General features: G+C 33.3%; 4 protein-coding genes across 4 annotated transcripts; 2 read left to right on the top strand and 2 right to left on the bottom strand.

Moving 5' to 3' along the window:
• Positions 1-1,091: 1,091 nt before the first annotated feature.
• LOC113849345 (40S ribosomal protein SA) lies at positions 1,092-3,031 on the bottom strand. The gene is made up of 5 exons (XM_027479201.1): positions 2,804-3,031; positions 2,455-2,717; positions 2,126-2,323; positions 1,753-1,966; positions 1,092-1,486 (listed from the first exon to the last, which is right to left on the bottom strand). The coding sequence occupies exons 1-5, from the start codon at positions 2,955-2,957 to the stop codon at positions 1,401-1,403; spliced, it is 915 nt and encodes a 304-aa protein (XP_027335002.1). The 5' UTR covers positions 2,958-3,031; the 3' UTR covers positions 1,092-1,400.
• Positions 3,032-3,204: 173 nt separating this feature from the next.
• On the top strand, positions 3,205-10,693 carry LOC113851609 (CCAAT/enhancer-binding protein zeta). The gene is made up of 16 exons (XM_027482138.1): positions 3,205-3,954; positions 4,794-4,869; positions 5,254-5,373; positions 5,801-5,876; positions 6,123-6,191; positions 6,375-6,455; positions 6,805-6,876; positions 7,295-7,387; positions 7,509-7,640; positions 7,773-7,856; positions 7,980-8,123; positions 8,215-8,304; positions 8,383-8,465; positions 8,652-9,023; positions 9,377-9,599; positions 9,734-10,693. The coding sequence occupies exons 1-16, from the start codon at positions 3,261-3,263 to the stop codon at positions 10,358-10,360; spliced, it is 3,036 nt and encodes a 1,011-aa protein (XP_027337939.1). The 5' UTR covers positions 3,205-3,260; the 3' UTR covers positions 10,361-10,693.
• A 33-nt stretch (positions 10,694-10,726) lies between these two features.
• LOC113851610 (17.4 kDa class III heat shock protein) lies at positions 10,727-12,187 on the bottom strand. The gene is made up of 3 exons (XM_027482139.1): positions 12,077-12,187; positions 11,548-11,810; positions 10,727-11,129 (listed from the first exon to the last, which is right to left on the bottom strand). The coding sequence occupies exons 2-3, from the start codon at positions 11,764-11,766 to the stop codon at positions 10,872-10,874; spliced, it is 477 nt and encodes a 158-aa protein (XP_027337940.1). The 5' UTR covers positions 11,767-11,810; positions 12,077-12,187; the 3' UTR covers positions 10,727-10,871.
• A 1,866-nt stretch (positions 12,188-14,053) lies between these two features.
• LOC113851581 (cytochrome P450 704B1) lies at positions 14,054-16,666 on the top strand. The gene is made up of 6 exons (XM_027482098.1): positions 14,054-14,362; positions 14,622-14,837; positions 14,938-15,234; positions 15,336-15,713; positions 15,953-16,153; positions 16,487-16,666. The coding sequence occupies exons 1-6, from the start codon at positions 14,087-14,089 to the stop codon at positions 16,664-16,666; spliced, it is 1,548 nt and encodes a 515-aa protein (XP_027337899.1). The 5' UTR covers positions 14,054-14,086.
• The last annotated feature ends 3,327 nt before the right edge of the window (positions 16,667-19,993 follow it).

Genomic DNA, 19,993 nt, shown 5'->3' with positions numbered 1-19,993 from the left:
TTAACAAGGTTCTTAAAAAAGAAATTGACTGTTAACGAAATTTTTGCTTTCCAGGCATATTAAACTAATGATATTCATCTAAAAAATAATTTAAATCCCAATATACTAACAAATAATCAAGAACCAATATATTCAAATCACAGCTTAGTAACTGAAGTAAGACACTTTGAAAGCTTTCGGTTTTGAATTACACCCATGTTTATAAAAGATTCTTTAATTTGTTTTTTCAAGTTCACATTACTCATTCGTTACTTTCCCGTATTCTTTTTTTAGTTATATTAAACTGTAAACTTGTAAATATTATTACTTTTTCTCTTTTTAGCATGCTCGAGGGAAAAAGAAATAATTTATGCATAACTTGTAATTAAATTTAGAATCTCTTAAATAATGAGATTTGCCTGTCAACGTATCTTACGCTACATAGAACAATCTTAAAAGAAAATGCGACAGGCAAATTTACTACACGAACTCCAATTCTCAATCTTTTTGCAAACCTACGGACAAATTTAAATTTAGATGCGACGATTTAAGGATTTAAGCGTTAAAACATAAAACTATTTCCCTATACAAATATTAGTCAACAAAATTCAGTTCCACCGAAAGAGGCAAGCATTATTCTCCGGTATGTTAAATCAAGAACGGATAATTAAACTACAAACAAGAAAATACGAAACAGAAGCCAGAACAGACATATCACAAGAGAAAATATAAAGTCGTACCATTAAAAACTTAAATTACACCATTGATACAAACACTTCATTTCTTTCAACATATTATATTTGTTAGTACATTTATCATTTTAATTTAACGCTAGATCAATAGCTTTGTACACTTTCAGCGCTTTTTATTGTTTAAGTGCACCCAAAATATATTTATACACTATCTCCAGGAAGAAACTGATTTATCTACCCGTCTATTATATAGCGAACTTTAATTTCTCGCGTACATTCAAATGCAAAATCAACTATTAAGTTACATTAAAATAAACATGAATTCTATCAATTCTAATTCAAAATGGTTTCAAACCAATTCGATTCAAAATTAATTCTAAAATTTTAAAGAAACGAAAGTTGCCATAAGATAAACAAATGAAAACTTGAATTGCCTCCATCGAAACCAATCTTAAAATTGCTAAACATTCATAGTATATTGAAGGAATTGGTAAGAAAAGAAAGTCGGGGTATCATTCAAAACGTTCATGAATCATGGGCATAAATAAAAACAAGATAAAATCTTAGCGAATATACCAGGTTAATAGTAACATCTTTGCCACTCATACCAAACAAAAAAAAAAGAAGTTCCTTTGCTACAAAAAAACTGATCCATATTTTACTTCAAAGAAAGGAAAGAGTAAACTAAATTACGGACGGGGCAAAAATCATAACATGAAAAACACTTGTTTAGTCCCAGCCAGAAGGTTGGACAGACTCAACTCCAGGCGCAGGGATTTGTTGTTGCGGTGGTGGAACGGAATCACCCCAATCTCCTGCAATTATAGGAGAAACTTTTGTTCAGCCATATATGAGTTACATATACATGGTTCAAAAAATAACTAAAAACTTGAAGGAGGAAGCAAACATGCCACATCATTTTGTAACCAGTTAAATATTTATTAGAACATTATTAACGAGCATACAAAAAACATTACAACAATAAATGGATAATCAATATAGCACATGCTGCAAGGATCAATCAAGATCATAAAAAACAGAAAACAATAGCCATCTTTATAAAAGAACATTAATCATGTACCAGTAGCATCTGTTGCCGCCCAGCCGACAGCAGGAACTGCTGGAATTGGTTGTGGAACTGCATCGCTCCATGACTGATCAACTGCAGCAGGCCATTGGCCATCAGCAGCAATAGCACCCGCATTGAAGTCTGCAATGGCATAATCTCCCGCAGGAGCTTCATCCTCCTCTTGTTGCTTGGCCTCCTCGGGTTCTCTATAGAAAAACAAATCCACCTGCAACCAATATAACATTGAGACAGGCAACTCTAAGAAAACCAGCACACATCTTCACCACTTCCAAAATCCGACCTCTGGATCTTGAACGGGGGTCAGATGCATACACATACCCAGTCCATCAATAACAACACAAGCAGCAAAAGACATATTTTTTACCATCACATCCCACTTAAGGCCAGGGCGAATGGTACCACGCATCTGCAACACCATTCTGGCAAGAAGCCAAAAGAGACAACCGATGCTATGTTTGCCCTTATTGTTAGCAGGAATTCCAATGTCAACATAGCGCATAGGAGAATCAGTGTCACAGAAAGCAATGGTTGGGATATTTCCAAGAGCAGCTTCCTTAATAGGCTGCAACAAAACAAAACTCATTAACCTCAAAACAACAAACAAAATACAAATTGCACTTAAAACATAAACACCCCAATCAAACGAATCTAAACCAAAAACCAAAATCTTCAAATTTCCGTTGTGGTATTAACCTGGTGATCTGTTCGTGGATCAGTGAGGATAAGAAGGCGAGGCTCGCTGAATGAAGTTTGAAGTTGATTGGTGAAAGTACCAGGAGTGTGCCTTCCAGCAATAGCATGAGCACCAGTGTATTGAGCAAACTTCAGAACTGCTCTCTGCCCATAAGGCCTCGCAGATTGAACAATAATATCCTGAGGATTCTCAATTGCAACAATAACCCTAGCAGCAAGTTGAAGCTTCTCCCAAGTCTTCCCAAGATTGATAATGTAAATCCCTAATTCAACAAAATACCAATTCAAAACCTTATTGTTCTATTCATATTCTCAAATTTCACCTTGTCTTAGAAGAAGAAAGGGTTACCGTCGTTGCGGCGCTTGAAGATGTAGCGTTCCATTTGGAAGTCGCAGTTCTTAGTGCCGAGGTGGACGTCGGCGGCCAACATCATCTGGATGTCGGCTTCCTTCTGCGACAGCTGGCGCGGCGGTGCTGCGGTGGTGTTGGTGGCGGTGGCCATGGCGAATTCCCAAACTCTGAAACAACGAGTTCGCAAGCCCTAGTGTTTCAGTGAGTGCTGCAAGGAATTTTACAAACTTGTGCTGCGCTGCGTTTATAATATAACGCGGAAAACCCTAATGGGTTTCAATCGTGGGCTTTTGTTGTTTACGGTCTATAAAAAAAGGCCCAACTCAGTGTTTTGTTTTTGGGCTGGAAGTTTTTTTTTCAAGTGAGGCAGGCCCAAAAGATTGTTAAACCCTACTTGAGTGTGTCTACTTCGTTTTCTGAAACTCGGAAGTGGTTCTTTCTCGGACAAGCAACAATGGTGAAATCGAATTCGAGCAAGTTGTCGACGAAACAAGATGATGTTGACCTTCTCAAATCCGACATAGCTTCTTTCGCTTCTTCGCTGGGGTTATCCACTTCACAATCCTATTCGGGTTTCAATGATGTTGATTTTCGCAAAACGAAGGCAAATAAGCCCCCGAAGAAGAAGCAAAAACCTGAAAAGGTTACACCCCAGAAAACCCAGAATCCAAAAAACGTAACTTTGAGCAAAAAAAATGGACCCCATGTTAAGAGCCACGCCAAACCCGAACCGAAACCGAAACCGAAACCGAAACCTTCTGTTTTGTCACTGGAAGATGGGAATAAGGAAAAAGGGTTGAACAAGTTTAGGAATGTTCCGAAGGTTCCTTTGATGAAAGCAAGTGCTTTGGGTGTGTGGTTTGAGGATGTTGCTGAGTTGGAAGCGAAAGTGATTGGGGAAGGGAAGAAGCTGGAGATAAGGAATGTTGAAGAGTGGAAAGGGTTTGTTGAGAAGAAGAGGGAAATGGGTGAGCGGTTGATGGCACAGTATGCTCAGGATTATGAGTCATCGAGGGGTCAAAGCAGTGATATTAAGATGTTGGTTTCAACACAGAGGTCAGGGACTGCTGCTGATAAAGTATCTGCATTTTCTGTGTTGGTGGGGGATAATCCAATTGCAAACTTGCGTTCTCTTGATGCTCTTTTGGGTAACTTTAGTTCTCACGTTTTTTTTTTCTTTTCTCTTTTTTGTTTTTAATTGGCTTTTGTTGTTGATTGTTAGCATGTTGTTTATCCCTAGTTTGAGTCATCATAATAGTATTTATATTGGTTTTCTTTCTTGAGGGTGTTGTAAAAATGCAAACTCTATAAGCAATGAGTGTTGCTAGAGGAAACTTGTGGACGTATTTCAAGTTCTGAGTTGTTTGTCTAGGCAATGAAGTTTCTTTATTATTATAATAAAAATAAATTTTTTTTTGGAGGGGGGGGGGGTTGCATGGAGAGGATGGAGCGGGGTGCAATCCATTTTGTTATGAAACTAATTAGACACTTAAACGAACTATGTGCATTGAACTTGTGTATGTTAAATTTTTATTGGTGGAGGTGAGTGATTCTTATGATGTCTGTGTGTTATATTTGCTTCTAAGCATTTGGTCGCTTAATCATCTTATCTTGCACACATCTCTTTATCAAATGTGACATATCATTATTCATATTTAGACTTCTATTTAATGCTATAAAAGAAAATTTGATCTATTTCCAAGCAATGCTCCTCTGCTTGTTATCCGAATTTGAAGCAGATGAGACACACAGTCCAGCATTGCAATTGGTGGGAGTTTCATTTGCATCAAACGTTCAACCAAATGTTATTTGATTATAGCAATTAATCAATTCAACTTCATGATTTTATATTTGTTTGCAGTGAGGTTGCCTCCCACTGTATTTATAATTTTATACTTGTACTTTACAGTAGATTATATATTATCTTTTGTCCTCCCCATATGTGCTTTAGAATCGAGGTTTTGACACAGTTTATTTAATACTTCAGGAATGGTGACATCTAAGGTTGGTAAGCGCCATGCCTTGACAGGTTTTGAAGCACTTCAAGAATTATTTATTGCAAGGTCTGCATTTCCCCATTCTCTCTCACACACACACCTCTCTCCCCATTATGAAAAAAATAAAATCTTTTTATCATCAAAGTATAATTCATAAAATCTTTTCAAAAAACTCTTAAAGAATAATGAGATAAAATCTCATGCGTGACTTTAGTTGTGGAAATAATCAAATTTGAAAATATCAATATAGATTCTTACCTTTCCTTTGAACAACTCCCATTAATCTGCCAATCGTCCCTGTTTGTTCTAGTGTTATATGTCATGTACTTTGGTGGTTTGCATGTTGTTGGTAAGTTATAATTTGACAGTCTGCTTTTGCATAGTATTGAATCATACGATGTTTCAATGCTCTGATCTACTACATTATCTTGTTTTTTTTTTTCATTGCAGCTTATTACCAGATCACAAATTGAAGACTCTGATACAGCGGCCCCTAAATCATATTCCTGAAACTAAAGATGGTTACTCCCTTCTCCTTTTCTGGTATTGGGAGGAATGTTTGAAACAGAGGTATTTGTTACAACACATTATTCATAATCACATTTTCATCTTAAGTCAAATTCTTTGATTTGACTTGGTTAAAGATTTCTTGAGTAAATTCTAAATGTTAGTGCATTTTATGAAGGGGATCTATCGTTTCCTTAACTTTGGATGCTGTCTATACATTTAATTAGTTGCTCCATCATTATAAGAATCATTGAGTTCTAATGAGCTTTTACATGAATTCATTAGTATTTTGCTTGAGGAATCATAATATTATCATGGAAGAATAGGAGAAAGGGCTTACTAATGCAAGTACTAGACAGTCTCTCCATACCACTTCACAAACATATATCTTGCTTGAGGAATATTTTTTATTGTCAATGACACTGTTCATTTTTGCCATCCACCCAAATTCTTTTGTTAGTGATGCATTGAATAGCTTCTAATGTCTCAGATATGAAAGATTTGTTGTTGCACTTGAAGAAGCATCACGAGACATGCTACCTGCTCTAAAAAACAAGGCATTAAAGGTTAGTTTTCTTTTCATACTTTGTTTCTTTATCCTTTTTTGTGCTCCTATTTTAGACTTAAAATTCACCCTTTTTCCTTGAAGCTTATTGAAATTATAAAAAAGAGCTTATGAGAAGGTCATTTGACACTTCCATTAGCTCTTCCAAATGCCACCATAGTGTAACATGTTCTCAAATATATCAAATGTATTAACTCTTAAAAATTAATAACGATTAGATGAGTGCCTTTTCCTTTGTTGCTTGCAGTCCATATATGTGCTACTGAGTAGGAAGTCAGAGCAAGAGCGCAGATTACTTTCTGCACTAATTAATAAAGTGAGTTAACACTGAGCTATGGCCTGTCTGAATTTATTGTATTTTATCTTCATTTGGTCTAGTTACAATAGGTGGTTAGTGAGTTCACTAGAACTACCATAAACTGTTACTAAGACTGTCTCATTTTACTTTGGCTTTCTTTTTCTCTTTTGTTGGTGGATGGGGGCTTTGAAATTACTTCAGCTTGGGGATCCAGATAATAAGGCAGCATCTAATGCTGACTTTCACTTGTCCAACCTTTTGTCTGACCACCCAAACATGAAGGTATAAATATATATCACCTCTTTTGTTACAACCTTTTTAATTTAGTTTTGGATGTATCTATAGTAGATGTTTGGACCAATATTTGGAGTTTCTCAATGTTACTAGCAGATAGATAATTAATATATACTTGAACGAACATCACAAGCCAAAAAGCTTTGCATGCCTGATATGGTTGCTTGTCTTTCATTTCCTTCTTTTAGAAGATATTGACTTTTAGGTTTCCAACGTTCCATGCTATTAGGTGATGATATACATGCTTGACATTAAGGCTCCTATTTACCTCATAATTTGTTTTAGTTGCTGAAGTTTATGCTTCTTGTTAATTCATGTCTTTTTTTCCCCCATACAGGCTGTGGTTATTGACGAGGTGGATTCTTTTCTCTTTCGGCCTCATTTAGGATCACGTTCACAGTACCATGCTGTATGTCCTAAAGTTTTATCCTTGATGTTTTTCTTATATCATTCAATGCAAAGTAAAATGCCCAGTGCTTCTTTTTATTAATGTTTCATATTTGGTACACATTGTGCATCCTATTATGTTTCTAAAAGTTTGTGGCTATATCATTGTTTGTGTCATTGTTAATCTGATTGGCATCTTTTAACACTAGCTCTTGAACACGAGGACTTTGTTTGTTGTTTGTATCTTCATTTGTAAATTTGTTGAATTTTAATGTTCTGCATTGCAATAGTATATCTGTTTGAAATCACTTTCTGTGGTTATAGAAGTGTCCCTTCAAATTTAAATGACTTTTTTGAAGATAAATTTTGGACTATATTAAAATATATTTAGAGATGGTCTCACTAAAGAAGCTCACTGACTGCTTTTTCTACAATTTTAGGTTAACTTCTTGAGCCAAATCCGTCTCACAAATAAAGGAGATGGACCAAAAGTTGCAAAACGTCTAATAGACGTATATTTTGCACTGTTTAAGGTATTGATTTTCCCTAGGATCCTTCCTTCTGTAAGCTTATATATCAAACTGAAGTAACATGATGTGATTTTCTTTTACAAAAGCTACAAAATAGTAAAGATTTACTTTTGGGGATCTTCAGGTTTTAATTTCTGGCACAAGCAGCAAGAAGTCTGATAAAAGTGGCAAGGCAACTCCAAAAGAAGAAAAATCAAAAGGGTTGTCAGAATCACATGTGGAATTGGACTCTAGGCTTCTATCAGCTCTGCTAACAGTAAGTATGATGATAATATCATAATTTTTTATATTTTTTAATTACAACAAATTCAGTCATAATCTGGGTTTTCTGATACCTTTGTCTTGAATTGTACAATCTTACACTGTTTTGCATTTGATATCATTACAGGGAGTGAATAGAGCATTTCCTTTTGTCTCAAGTGACGAAGCTGATGACATTGTTGATGTTCAAACACCAGTACTTTTCCAATTGGTAATTAATAATTTGATAACATAGTTGAAACTGTGTGTGCAGTATGGTACAGATGTTGCACGAGCATCTATCATTACCTGGTTTTGGTTCTTAGATATCTTAACCCAAACTGCAAACTTGCAGGTTCATTCAAAGAATTTTAATGTAGGTGTTCAAGCACTGATGCTTCTTGATAAAATTTCATCCAAAAATCAGATAGCCAGTGATCGGTTTTACCGTGCTTTGTACTCCAAACTTTTGCTTCCAGCTGCCATGAATACATCCAAGGTAAGCAAACTCTTTTACCTTCCGCTAAAAAAATGCCTGTGCTTATGCTGTTCAATTCTCTGTAGAATTTTTCTAATGTTTTTTTCCTCAGGCAGAGATGTTTATTGCACTTCTTCTCAGAGCAATGAAAAGGGATGTTAACTTAAAGCGTGTGACTGCATTTTCCAAGCGTCTATTGCAGGTGATTATCAATTAAATAGCTCCTTCTCTACCTTTCATTCCTTTTACAAGATACCACTGCTGATTTTTATTTGTTCAGATTGCACTTCAGCAGCCACCACAATATGCCTGTGCATGTCTTTTCCTTCTATCTGAACTCCTTAAAGCCAGACCACCTTTATGGTAAGCCGATTATGTTTTCTTCTGTGTCATTGCCATGTTTACTACATGTTTATAGTTGTGGGTGTGAGGGCATAGAACACTATTCTCTGTGCATTGTTATTCTTGTACTGAGAAGTTTGCCATGGAATTGACCAACCACTCATTTGACCAGAAGGAAAATCATATACTCTTTCACTTTTCATATAGGAACGTGGTGTTGCAGAACGAATCTATTGATGAGGAACTTGAACACTTTGAAGATGTTATCGAAGAAACTGATAATAAACCTAGCACCGTATCAAATAAACAAGGTGATATTGAGCTTGTTCAGAATGGCGAGGGTGCCACTTCTGACACCATTTCTTCAGAAAGTGAAGATGATCTTCCAGTATCTTCTGAAGATGATGATTCAGATGATGGTGAAACAGAGGATGCAGATTTTTTGCTTGCTAAGAATGAAATGAATCACAAGAAATCAAAATCCATGTATGCTAATGAAGGTCTGCACTCACCGTTATCTGCCAAGAAGTCTTCCCTGCCTGGAGGCTATGATCCACGACATAGAGAACCTTCTTACTGGTAATTTTCGTGATTTGCTTTCACGCTAGTCATCATTTCAGACATCATATTATAATATTTTTGCAATTGTTTGTTCAAAGCACTGGGGTTGAGTATTTCATGACATATTTCATATAGCTTCTCACAAGAGAGTACACTGTAAGAGGAGGGTACAATGCTGGATGATACAGGCATATTTGATAATACACAACACAAGCAAAGACAGGTTGAAATAGCAGGCACATGGGGGGGGGGGTGGTTTGGAGTTGAGATTATTTTTATGACTAAATATTCTGCTTTTATACTCATTTTCTGTTTGTATCACCTGATTATCTTTGTACACCATAGATTACATATTTTGTTCATCTCAACAGCAATGCAGACCGTGCAAGTTGGTGGGAGTTACTGGTGCTTGCTTCACATGCACACCCTTCAGTTGCTACTATGGCAAAAACTCTTCTTTCTGGGGCTCACATTGTCTACAACGGAAACCCCTTAAATGATCTGTCTCTGACAGCTTTCCTAGATAAATTCATGGAGAAGAAACCGAAACAAAGCACATGGCATGGTGCTTCTCAGATTGAACCTGCTAAGCAGGTAAGTAGAAGTGTTCAACTTTTCACTAATCAACCATTTACATGCTTGCTTTTTCAGCAACATGACTTCTTAGGTTAATGCACCGTCCGTTAGCCTTTTAATTCAGCTGGTTAACACGTTTCTTTATTTTGCAGATGGATGTTAACAAGCAATTGATTGGATCAGAAATTCTTTCACTAGCTGAGGCTGATGTCCCACCAGAGGATCTTGTCTTCCACAAGTTCTATACAAACAAAATGAGTTCCTCTACAAAACAGAAGAAAAAGAAGAAATCAGCTGATGAGGAGGCTGCTGAGGAGTTGTTTGACGTTGATGGTGGGGATGAGAGTGATAGTGAAGAGATTGAGAATCTGTTGGATTCTGCTGATCAAACTATGGAATCAGACAGTGACTATGATTATGATGATTTGGATAAAGTTGCCAATGAGGATGATGAGGACTTGCTTGGTGATGTTAGTGACGCGGAGATGGAGATACTCTCTGATATGGGAGAGGAAGATGCGGATGCACCAATTGATGATGTTGGCAATGACGATGATGGCAATGATCTTCAGGTTGGAGATGTTGATGATGTCTCTGATGTTGATGAGGATGATGTTGACAGAAGAAAACGAAAAAGAAAAACTGGTGGTAAGAGTGGTGTGTCCCCATTTGCAAGTTATGAAGAGTTTGAGCATCTAATGGAAGATGATGACAATTCTGAGAAAAAACCTACCCACAAGAAAAGCAAGTCTAAGAAAAGGAAAAAAGTAGTCAGCTGAATTCTTCCCAGACTAGAGACAGCTATAGAACACATTGCGTTGGCAAGGCATCGACTAGATTTTTTTAATAGTTTTTAGGAACTTAAGTCGGGCAACGAAGAATGTCATTGCCTTTGTAATTTATATTTGATTAGATTTGATTGCTTTTTACAAGTTTTGCCTCTAGCTATTAAACTTGATTGCCATATATTCATCCATATTAAGGGCGTCCTATAATTGGACTCATCCTTTGGGCAGTGTACAATTCTAATATATTAGTGTTTCAACATGTTATGTGGAACATTTTATTTTGATCTATCCACCTTGGTAGCAATTGAGCTTGTAGCTGTAAATTTAATTAAATTTTATTACAGGGAACAAGTGCATGTGGAAACTACAAACATGGGAACACTTTACATTGCTACCTAAACAACTTCAAGGGCAAAGCTAGAATCCTTTCACTAACAAACATGCGGCAAAAACAAACTTAAAAAAATAATCATGGGGCCTAGCTCCCAATACAAATTATCCCTCAAGCAATGGCTACTTCAACTATTTTGGATTTGGGAGGAGGAGGGTGCTTGTCAACAATCACAGTCAAAACTCCATTTTCACACTTAGCTGTAATTGCTGACACATCGGCATTCTCAGGCAAACGGAACTTTCTCAGCAAATTCTTAGGCCCTCTCCTCTCCAGCCTAAGGTACTTGCATCCTTCATCCTCACCATCTTGACGCTTCCTTTTCCCGTTGCTTCTTATAACAAGTGTATGCTCATCTTCAATTGTCACCTACAAAAACAGCCACATCACATAAGTACATCACACCATAAACACTAGCCCTAATTCACCATAGTAATCACAAAATCACACTTTATGCTTGCTTACATAACTCTCCATATTATTAAAGACTAGTTTAGTTTACTTATAACTCAACTTGCAGTGAACGCATTAGTGATACCCCATTTTGGCAAGTCCAAGTTTCGTAATTCTAGTACAAGACCCAATTGAAACTTTGAGCTATCTATTGGCACTACACCACATCCAAGCTTTTAATTCTAGAACCATGTAGATACAAACTGAAAATAAACAAAGAAACTTGCGAACGTTAAAAATATATAAAAAATACTGAATAACATCTACATAAAATAAATAATTCTTTAGTTTTATTATAATATAGGGGTGTCACATCATCGATGTAGATAAGTACCTGAATTTCAGACTTGGAGAGACCAGGAACATCCATGAAGAAAATATACTCTTTTGGGGTATCCAAAATGTCAACTGGAATGGTAGAGACCCCTCTGGTCTCTTGGTTCTCATAAGGCCGAGAAGAGAACATGAACTTTTCCATGGTTTCAGGAAGATTGAACAGGTTGTTCACTGCAGTAGCCAAATCCAAGTTCAATGTAGCACCTACTCTGCTCATCTTCACCGCTTTCTCACACTAATTCAACCCACTATACACTGAATCTGAATTCACCACAAAAACACAACTAAAAAAAAGTTAGCAAACACCACAGTATCTATAAAAAAAAAAACAAAAAACACAGACACACACATACACACAAAAAAAAAGGGGTTCTTTATGCTACTATGTATGTTTGTGCCACCGAGAATCTAACAAGGAAAAAAAGGGCATCTTATGTTGGAAAACTTAGTTTGAACGTGTTGGATTGTATATATAAAGAGAAAAAAATTGTGAAGAGTGAAGAAAATTCGAGAGTGGTTGCCCATACGTTCTGGAAACATCTCCTGGATTTTTGGTTGCACGTGTTATCCTCTGGATAGTTGTGGAAACTGGAGGCCCTTTCTTCTCTGTACGTGTCAGAATCAGATGGTAATTCACCATGCACTTTGATCAAGTATCATTTTTCAGAATCTCCCCCCCCCCCCCCCCCCCAAAAAAAAATCATTTTATTTTTTTATTTAAAAAATTTTAAAATTTTAAATAAAAAGAGTTTGAAGTTTTTAAAAATTATTTAAAACATAACTTTTAAATTTTAATTATTAATATTTTTATCTTTATTCTTTAATGAAAGACAACTGATTATTTACATAATTAAAGTTTAATATGTTAATTTTTAATAATATAATATATTAAAATAATAATTTTAAAAAAAAATTAAGTTATTATTTAAGTTAATAACATTATTTTTATTAATACAATATATTAAAATAAATTGTGTATAATTTTAATATTATATAAACATAATATATATATATATATATATATATAAACTATTTAGTATAAATCAGTCAACTGTATAATTAGTTTGTTAAATAATTTAATTTTATAAATTATAATTATAAACTTTTAACTAATTTTACAATTAAAAAAATACAAGCCCGTAGTATTCAGTTTGTTTTATTAAACATAATCTTTTATTTCTATTTCTAGCAGTTAAGATTTTGTTTTATTGATCGATGTGTTTTTAATGTTTTTTTTTTCTTATGTAATTCTTTTTATTTTGGTGTCTTAAACTCAGATGTGTATAACTCAAAATTATATAGTTCAATGTGCTGTAGAATAAACTTTTAAGTTATTTTAAAAAAAATGTATGAATCAGATATTTTAATTTTTTTAAAATATTATTTTTTTATAAAATGATATTTATTTAATATTAAATAAATTATTAAACTAATAATGATATTGATTTATAATTCATTAATTTAGTGTAATTAAATTTGAGTTGAATAAATAATAATTATATAAATAATTTTTTCAATATTATATAACATATTAAGTAATAAAATAATATAAAAATAAGTTGGTAAAATTTAAACTAATATAAAATTATATATTCTATGACATAAATAGATTTATAATGTTAAATAATAACAATTCGTACATAAATTTATACATGAGCTTTTATTTATTTAAAAATTATTTAAAATAAAATTTTAAAAATATTTTTAGTAAGATTGGTTCAAACTTGTTTTTAGAAATTAATATTTTTGTAAGTTTGATCGATTCTTATTTGCTATGTTGCTTCGTTAATATCCTGAGTTTCCCAACCAATGACTTAATAATTATCTACATAATTACATAATTAGTCAATTGGTTAGTCTAATCTAATTTTGATAATTATGTTTAAATGATTAAAAATTGTAAAAACAAAAATTATTTTTTAATTTGATAAAAATTATTTATATTTATAAATAAATAATTTTATTAATTGAGGATATCGGCGTACAGTATGAGTGGTGTGACCACATAATTATGTATTTTTTTCTCATAAATTGTAAAATTTTGATCTATATGGTATAGTATGAGTGGTGTTATTACATAATCCTATACCATGTAATAATTTTTCCTTATCATTTTTATACCAATTAATATGAGTAATTTATTAGTTAACAATAACATGCATAGTTTCGTTAATAGACTAGTAAACTGTTATACAAAAATGCAAATATCAGGTTACGTGCCTTGACAGTGCCTTTGGTCATATTGGTAGTTCTATGAAATTTAGGTAAATGGCATGAAACAAATGAAGCTATTCTTTATCTTTCAACTTCACAAACAATAAGCACCAAAAGAATGTGACAAAGTCGCTAATACACAGCTAAAATCATATATAAAATAAACCAGTTAAGGTACCTACATTCTAACTACCTCATATCTCCCCTTAATTAATATAAAGATACTCATTAAGTAATCACTCAAGCATGCGTCTTTTCATGTCTTAAAAATGAGAGAAGAAAGGAACCTCACTTTAGTTGCTCCCTTTAGGGATCTATGCAACATGGGGGGGTTAGTACTTCTCATTTTCATGGTTGTTTCATGGATGTTCATACACAGATGGAGTCAAAGGAACAAGAAAGGCCCCAAAACTTGGCCCTTTCTTGGAGCTGCCATTGAACAATTGGTGAACTATGATAGGATGCATGATTGGCTTGTCCATTATTTGTCCAAGTCAAAAACTGTTGTTGTCCCTATGCCATTCACAACTTACACTTACATTGCTGATCCTGTTAATGTGGAACATGTACTTAAGACCAACTTCAATAATTATCCAAAGGTAGTCTACATTACATCATTTTTAACTTCAGTGGCTGTTATTAATTTCAATATTAAGTACGTGTTTGGAAATAGTATACATTAGAAAACCAGTAATCGGAAAAAGCTATAATTATTAATGTTAAATTAAACGTGGATTGGTAGATATTTTAACGCAAATCCAAATGCATTATAAATCATATGGAATAATGTTTAATGTTCATTGTTTTCACTTGCATAATTAGCACTTTTGATGGAAAAACTTGTGAATTTAACTGCAGGGTGAAGTGTACCATTCATATATGGAAGTGTTGCTTGGAGATGGGATATTTAATGTTGATGGAGAGCTTTGGAAGAAGCAAAGGAAAACTGCAAGCTTAGAGTTTGCATCCAGAAATTTGAGGGATTTTAGTACCAGAGTTTTCAGGGAATATGCCTTAAAACTCTCTGCCATTCTCAGTCAAGCATCTTTCCTCAACCATGAAATAGATATGCAGGTGCTACAAACATTCTTCATGCTTATATTTTTATTCAAATTTATAACTTATTCCTTAGTTCTATTAAGTAGTTGATGATATATGCAATGTCAATTTCTAGGAATTGTTGATGAGAATGACTTTAGACTCCATATGTAAGGTGGGATTTGGAGTGGAAATTGGAACTTTGACTCCCAATTTACCAGACAATAGTTTTGCTCATGCCTTTGACACTGCAAACGTCATAGTAACCCTTCGCTTCATTGATCCACTCTGGAAAATTAAGAAAATGCTAAATATAGGCTCAGAAGCACAACTTGATAAGAGCATCAAAGTCATTGATAATTTCACTTACTCAGTAATTCGGAGAAGGAAGGCAGAGATAGAAGATGCTAAAACAAGTGGCCAACAAAATCAGGTAGTTTCGTAGAAACCTTGTATCCAAACTAAATAATGTACTTCATGCCTAAGCTTACATATTATTAATCAATTACTCTAATATATCTTATTATAAAACAGATAAAACATGATATATTATCAAGATTCATAGAACTGGGAGAAAGCAATGCAACAGACAAGAATCTGAGAGATGTTGTATTGAACTTCGTGATTGCTGGTAGAGACACAACCGCAACAACCCTATCGTGGGCCATATATATGGTTATGACACATGCTCATGTTGCTGACAAACTTTACTCAGAGCTAAAATCTTTTGAGGAGAATCGAGCAAAAGAAGAGAACATTTTCTTGCATCAATGTGACAAAGAGGATCCTGAATCATTCAATCAAAGAGTAGTGCAATTTTCAAGGTTATTGAACAAAGATTCACTAGAAAGACTGCACTATCTGCATGCTGTCATAACGGAGACCGTAAGATTGTATCCAGCAGTTCCTCAGGTATGCATTTCCCAACTCATTTGTTGATTGTTCTGGAAATTGCATATAAAGTTAGATATATTTTTTTATCCCAAGTGACAAAAGTGATTGCTGGGAAAATAAAGTTGCTTAGGTTAGGCTACGTCATTTTTATTATTAAGCAAAGCACTTTATGTAGTTTGGAAGAGGGGGTTCTCTAGGGTTGATGCTTTAAATTTTGTATAATAATGAACTTGTTATGCAATCATATCCAATTGTAGGATCCAAAGGGTATCTTGGAAGATGATGTGTTGCCAGATGGAACCAAAATAAAAGCAGGGGGAATGGTAACTTATGTTCCATACTCTATGGGAAGAATGGAGTATAATTGGGGCCCTGATGCAGCTTCATTTATACCTGAGAGATGGTTCAAGGATGGTGTTCTCCGAAATGAATCTCCATTCAAATTCACCGCTTTTCAGGTAATTTCATTTGTTTGCTTTGGAATCTATAATCTATGAAGAAAATACAAAGCATGCATTTTAAGTTTTAACTAAATCTGCAACAAACACACTCTTTTGGACACGTTTTATAGAATTAGTTCATCTTTTAAAAACTCAAAGCAACATTTTTTAAAAGTTATCAATTTACAAAGTGTGTTACTGACATTCTATAAAGTGTATCGAAAAGTGTGTGACGTTTAAAAATTATCAACATTTAAAAATGGACCTATTATATAAAGTATGTTGAAAAGTGTTACTGACATTCTTCTATGCAACAAACAACTTACTTTTACCTTGCTTTTGGACCTACAGGCAGGGCCAAGGATATGCCTTGGCAAGGACTCTGCATATCTCCAAATGAGGATGGTACTAGCTATTTTATGCAGATTTTACAAGTTCAACTTGGTGCCTGGTCATGCAGTGAAATACAGGATGATGACTATATTGTCAATGGCACATGGCTTGAAGCTTACCATAGATAGACGCTCTTGAAATGCTTTCAAGAGTATTGCATCTGTGATTGTATTTCACATAAGCATCATCATCACATATTTTAAGTGATGGAATAAATAAAATAATAAAGATTTGGAAGATTTTAAAATTATTAAACCTATAAAAATTGGAGTACATCTAAAATAGAGAGCAGTTGATGAGAACAATTCATGGAGTGAAGAGCATGCAAAGCTTAATGCATGGATGGAGTGACAAGTAAATAGCCATGATATATATATCTTTTTGCAAAAATTTCAGTAATTTATGAAAGTAAAAATAATGATTTTATAGACAGGAAAAGTCCTTAGCTGATTTAATAATACAGAGTTATACATATAAAGGTCTCAACATAATGGTATATTGTTAATAGTGCAAATGGTTTATCGCGTGGTGAATGCTTTGTTGGAAAAGAAATAGGATGATCAACAAAAAGTGTCCATAAAATGAAGATCCAAAACAAAATAAAGGTTCCGTCAAGGTTTTCATTTCTTTAATAGTATATGCAATGGATATATGAAATTCTGTAAGCGGAGTTATTTTGAAGGTAGTCTTTTAAAATAAATAATAACAGTTAAGTTAGTACTTTAAAATTGTGTTTTTCATCGTCGTAATTCCTAAATTGATGGAAAGTGTTTGATCTTTAACTCAAAATCTATCAAGAATACTTGAATAAAATAAAAGTTTTATTAGAGTTGGATAGAATTATTATAAACAGTAAATTCTTTCCCTAAAAATGAAAAGTTACTTATAACATATTTATATAGAAATTATAATTTTATTATAGATAATGCTTTAAATATGATTTTTTTTATGTAAAATTAAGAAAAATTATATCAATATATTTTCGTTTCATAAAAGGTGGTTTCGAATTATCTTAAGTTTTAGCATTTAAATGTCTAAAATTTCATAGAACAAGAGTTAATGTAGTACACGAAGCATATGTTTTGGCTAAACTTTCTAAGCTTCTATTCTAATTTAGTATAAAAATAATTGGCAACATCCTCTAATAAAATTTATAAAATGGAAACTTAAACCGAATTTAATTGTGACTCTACTTATAGAGTAAAATAATCTAACGTACAATTTAAATTAATACTACTCACACAAAGATAAGCCATTTAAAAGAAAAAAAAGAAGAAGCACAAATCACAAGAAGGATGCTAGTTTTTGATTCTATGGACATAATCACCAGGGAGGAAGATTTTGCCCCTAAAATGTATGCAGCAGAATCACTATCCTAGTAAGTGTTTGATGTTTTGTCTACTAATCAGTTCTCAAACAGCATATATGCTATGTTTAACATGCTAAGCTACTTATTATGTGCTCTAATCAATAATAATTAAACTAACAAATTTTTTATTATATAATTCATTAATTCTATTTCAATGCACATGGTTTGTAACCAGCAAACCTAGATGTGGTGAATACATAACTTTTTTGTTTGTTATCTCACAAACAGATAATAAAATATAAATCGAAGGACTAAATGCTACAATTAGCACAATTCATGTGTGTTATTTTCAGCTATGTTTACTACTGCTAAATAGAGCATGTACACAGATTAAGTTATTAACCATTCTTTTAAATAGAAAATTAGAAAATTATGCAAATATTTGGGTAGTGTATGATATTCATGCCTTGCTATTCTTTTTAAAATAATAACAAAATCGTGTTTCACATTCATGAATTTATTTTGTTATTATTTTATTTACTAATATGTGAAGTCTAGTAAAAAAAAGATAAGACAATTTTAAAAAAATAATAATAAGTCATGAATATCATACACGACTCAAATATTTAATTAACATATTTAACTTGTGACTTACTTTATTTTATATAATTTTTTTAACTAACACCATTTTGAGATTTTTGACACAATCAAACTATTTGGGTAAAAATTTAAAAATAAAAAAACTTAAACCGGTATATAAAATAAATAAATAAATAAATAAACACCTAATAAATTGCCAATATTATAACAACAATAAACATATAATTTTAATGTGAATTTTTAAAAATATTTAGAATAAAAACCATGCTACCAAATTCAAATTAGTGCTTTCCTCAACAAGACTAGAAACATACAGTTACCAATATATCAAGAACAAATATTCTTGGCAACAAGAAAACAAAATGCTCTAGTAGAACTTGAAATGTGATCATCACCGTCCAAAAAAAAAGAACCTCGTGGTTGCTGTATGTTGTATGAGTACAAACAAGGATTAAGCCTTCTAACGTTTGGCATGCTACATGCAAAAACAATCTCACTACCTAAGTGTTTGATATATGTCTGCTAATTAGCTAATTAGTTCTCAAACAGCATTTGTGCCCTGTTTAATTAAGTTGTTAAAATACTATGTCCAATTATGGCTGAACTGACAATGATTTTGACATTTTGTATGCTACATAATTTCATGGCACATGATTTATAATTAGCAAATCCAAATGAGATCTTCAAATTTAATGCATTTCTTATGGTACATATGGTCCAAGCCTCTAAAACTAATCTTGTCTTGGATGACCATCACAATCTTCTCAAGCACATGATCAGTTAAGAAATATTCCGTTTAAAAGATTTGAGACCTTTTTTATTTATTAAACCATCTAATGAGGAGGGGAAATGGGCCTAATTTTGCAGAAACACCAACATAGCTATATATAATATCACATATTTGCTTGTAAGATTTTTAGTATATGTGATTTGCTGCAAATGGCATTATTAGAAAGCAATTTTTTTTTTTAACAGATACATACATTGAAAAAAAGAAATTGGACTCATTTGTCCAAGCCAAAATACACATACACATTCTCAAATTCCTTCTCTTTAGTTTCTCATAAATGTGTCCACTCATACCATTTCAAGGATCAAATTATGAATAAAAATTTCTGTATTTCACCGTTTGTATCTATTTGAATTTCAAACCTTAATAAATAATGAAAGCTTTATAACCTTGATGTAAAGTGATATAGCTATTTGTCCTAGCCAATAGCAATCAGAAAAGCCTATGTCCAGCTAAGGAGCAATAGAAGGAAGTGAAGCCAAGCAGATTTTTACTCTAAGAATTAACATGAAACGATTTAAACTTGCTTGTACAATCAAAATATAAACATTTGAATGAAAGGCTAGGCTTGAAGGTGGTGTCAGCAACAGCAAGCACCAGCTTAATCAGCGGGAATAGTTGGAACTACTGGACCACTGGCTTGTAATGGTATGCAAATTATACATGAATTTGGCTTCTGCAGAGACTCTTGTGATCCATGACTCACACGTGTTGGACCACAAAAAGGGCTCACACATGACTCATGACGCATCCAAATTTATGTTTC

The sequence above is a fragment of the Abrus precatorius genome, unplaced genomic scaffold, assembly GCF_003935025.1.
Source record: "Abrus precatorius isolate BTA unplaced genomic scaffold, Abrus_2018 Scaffold9, whole genome shotgun sequence".
Lineage (NCBI taxonomy): Eukaryota > Viridiplantae > Streptophyta > Magnoliopsida > Fabales > Fabaceae > Abrus > Abrus precatorius.
This window is presented reverse-complemented; position numbering and strand designations above follow the sequence as displayed.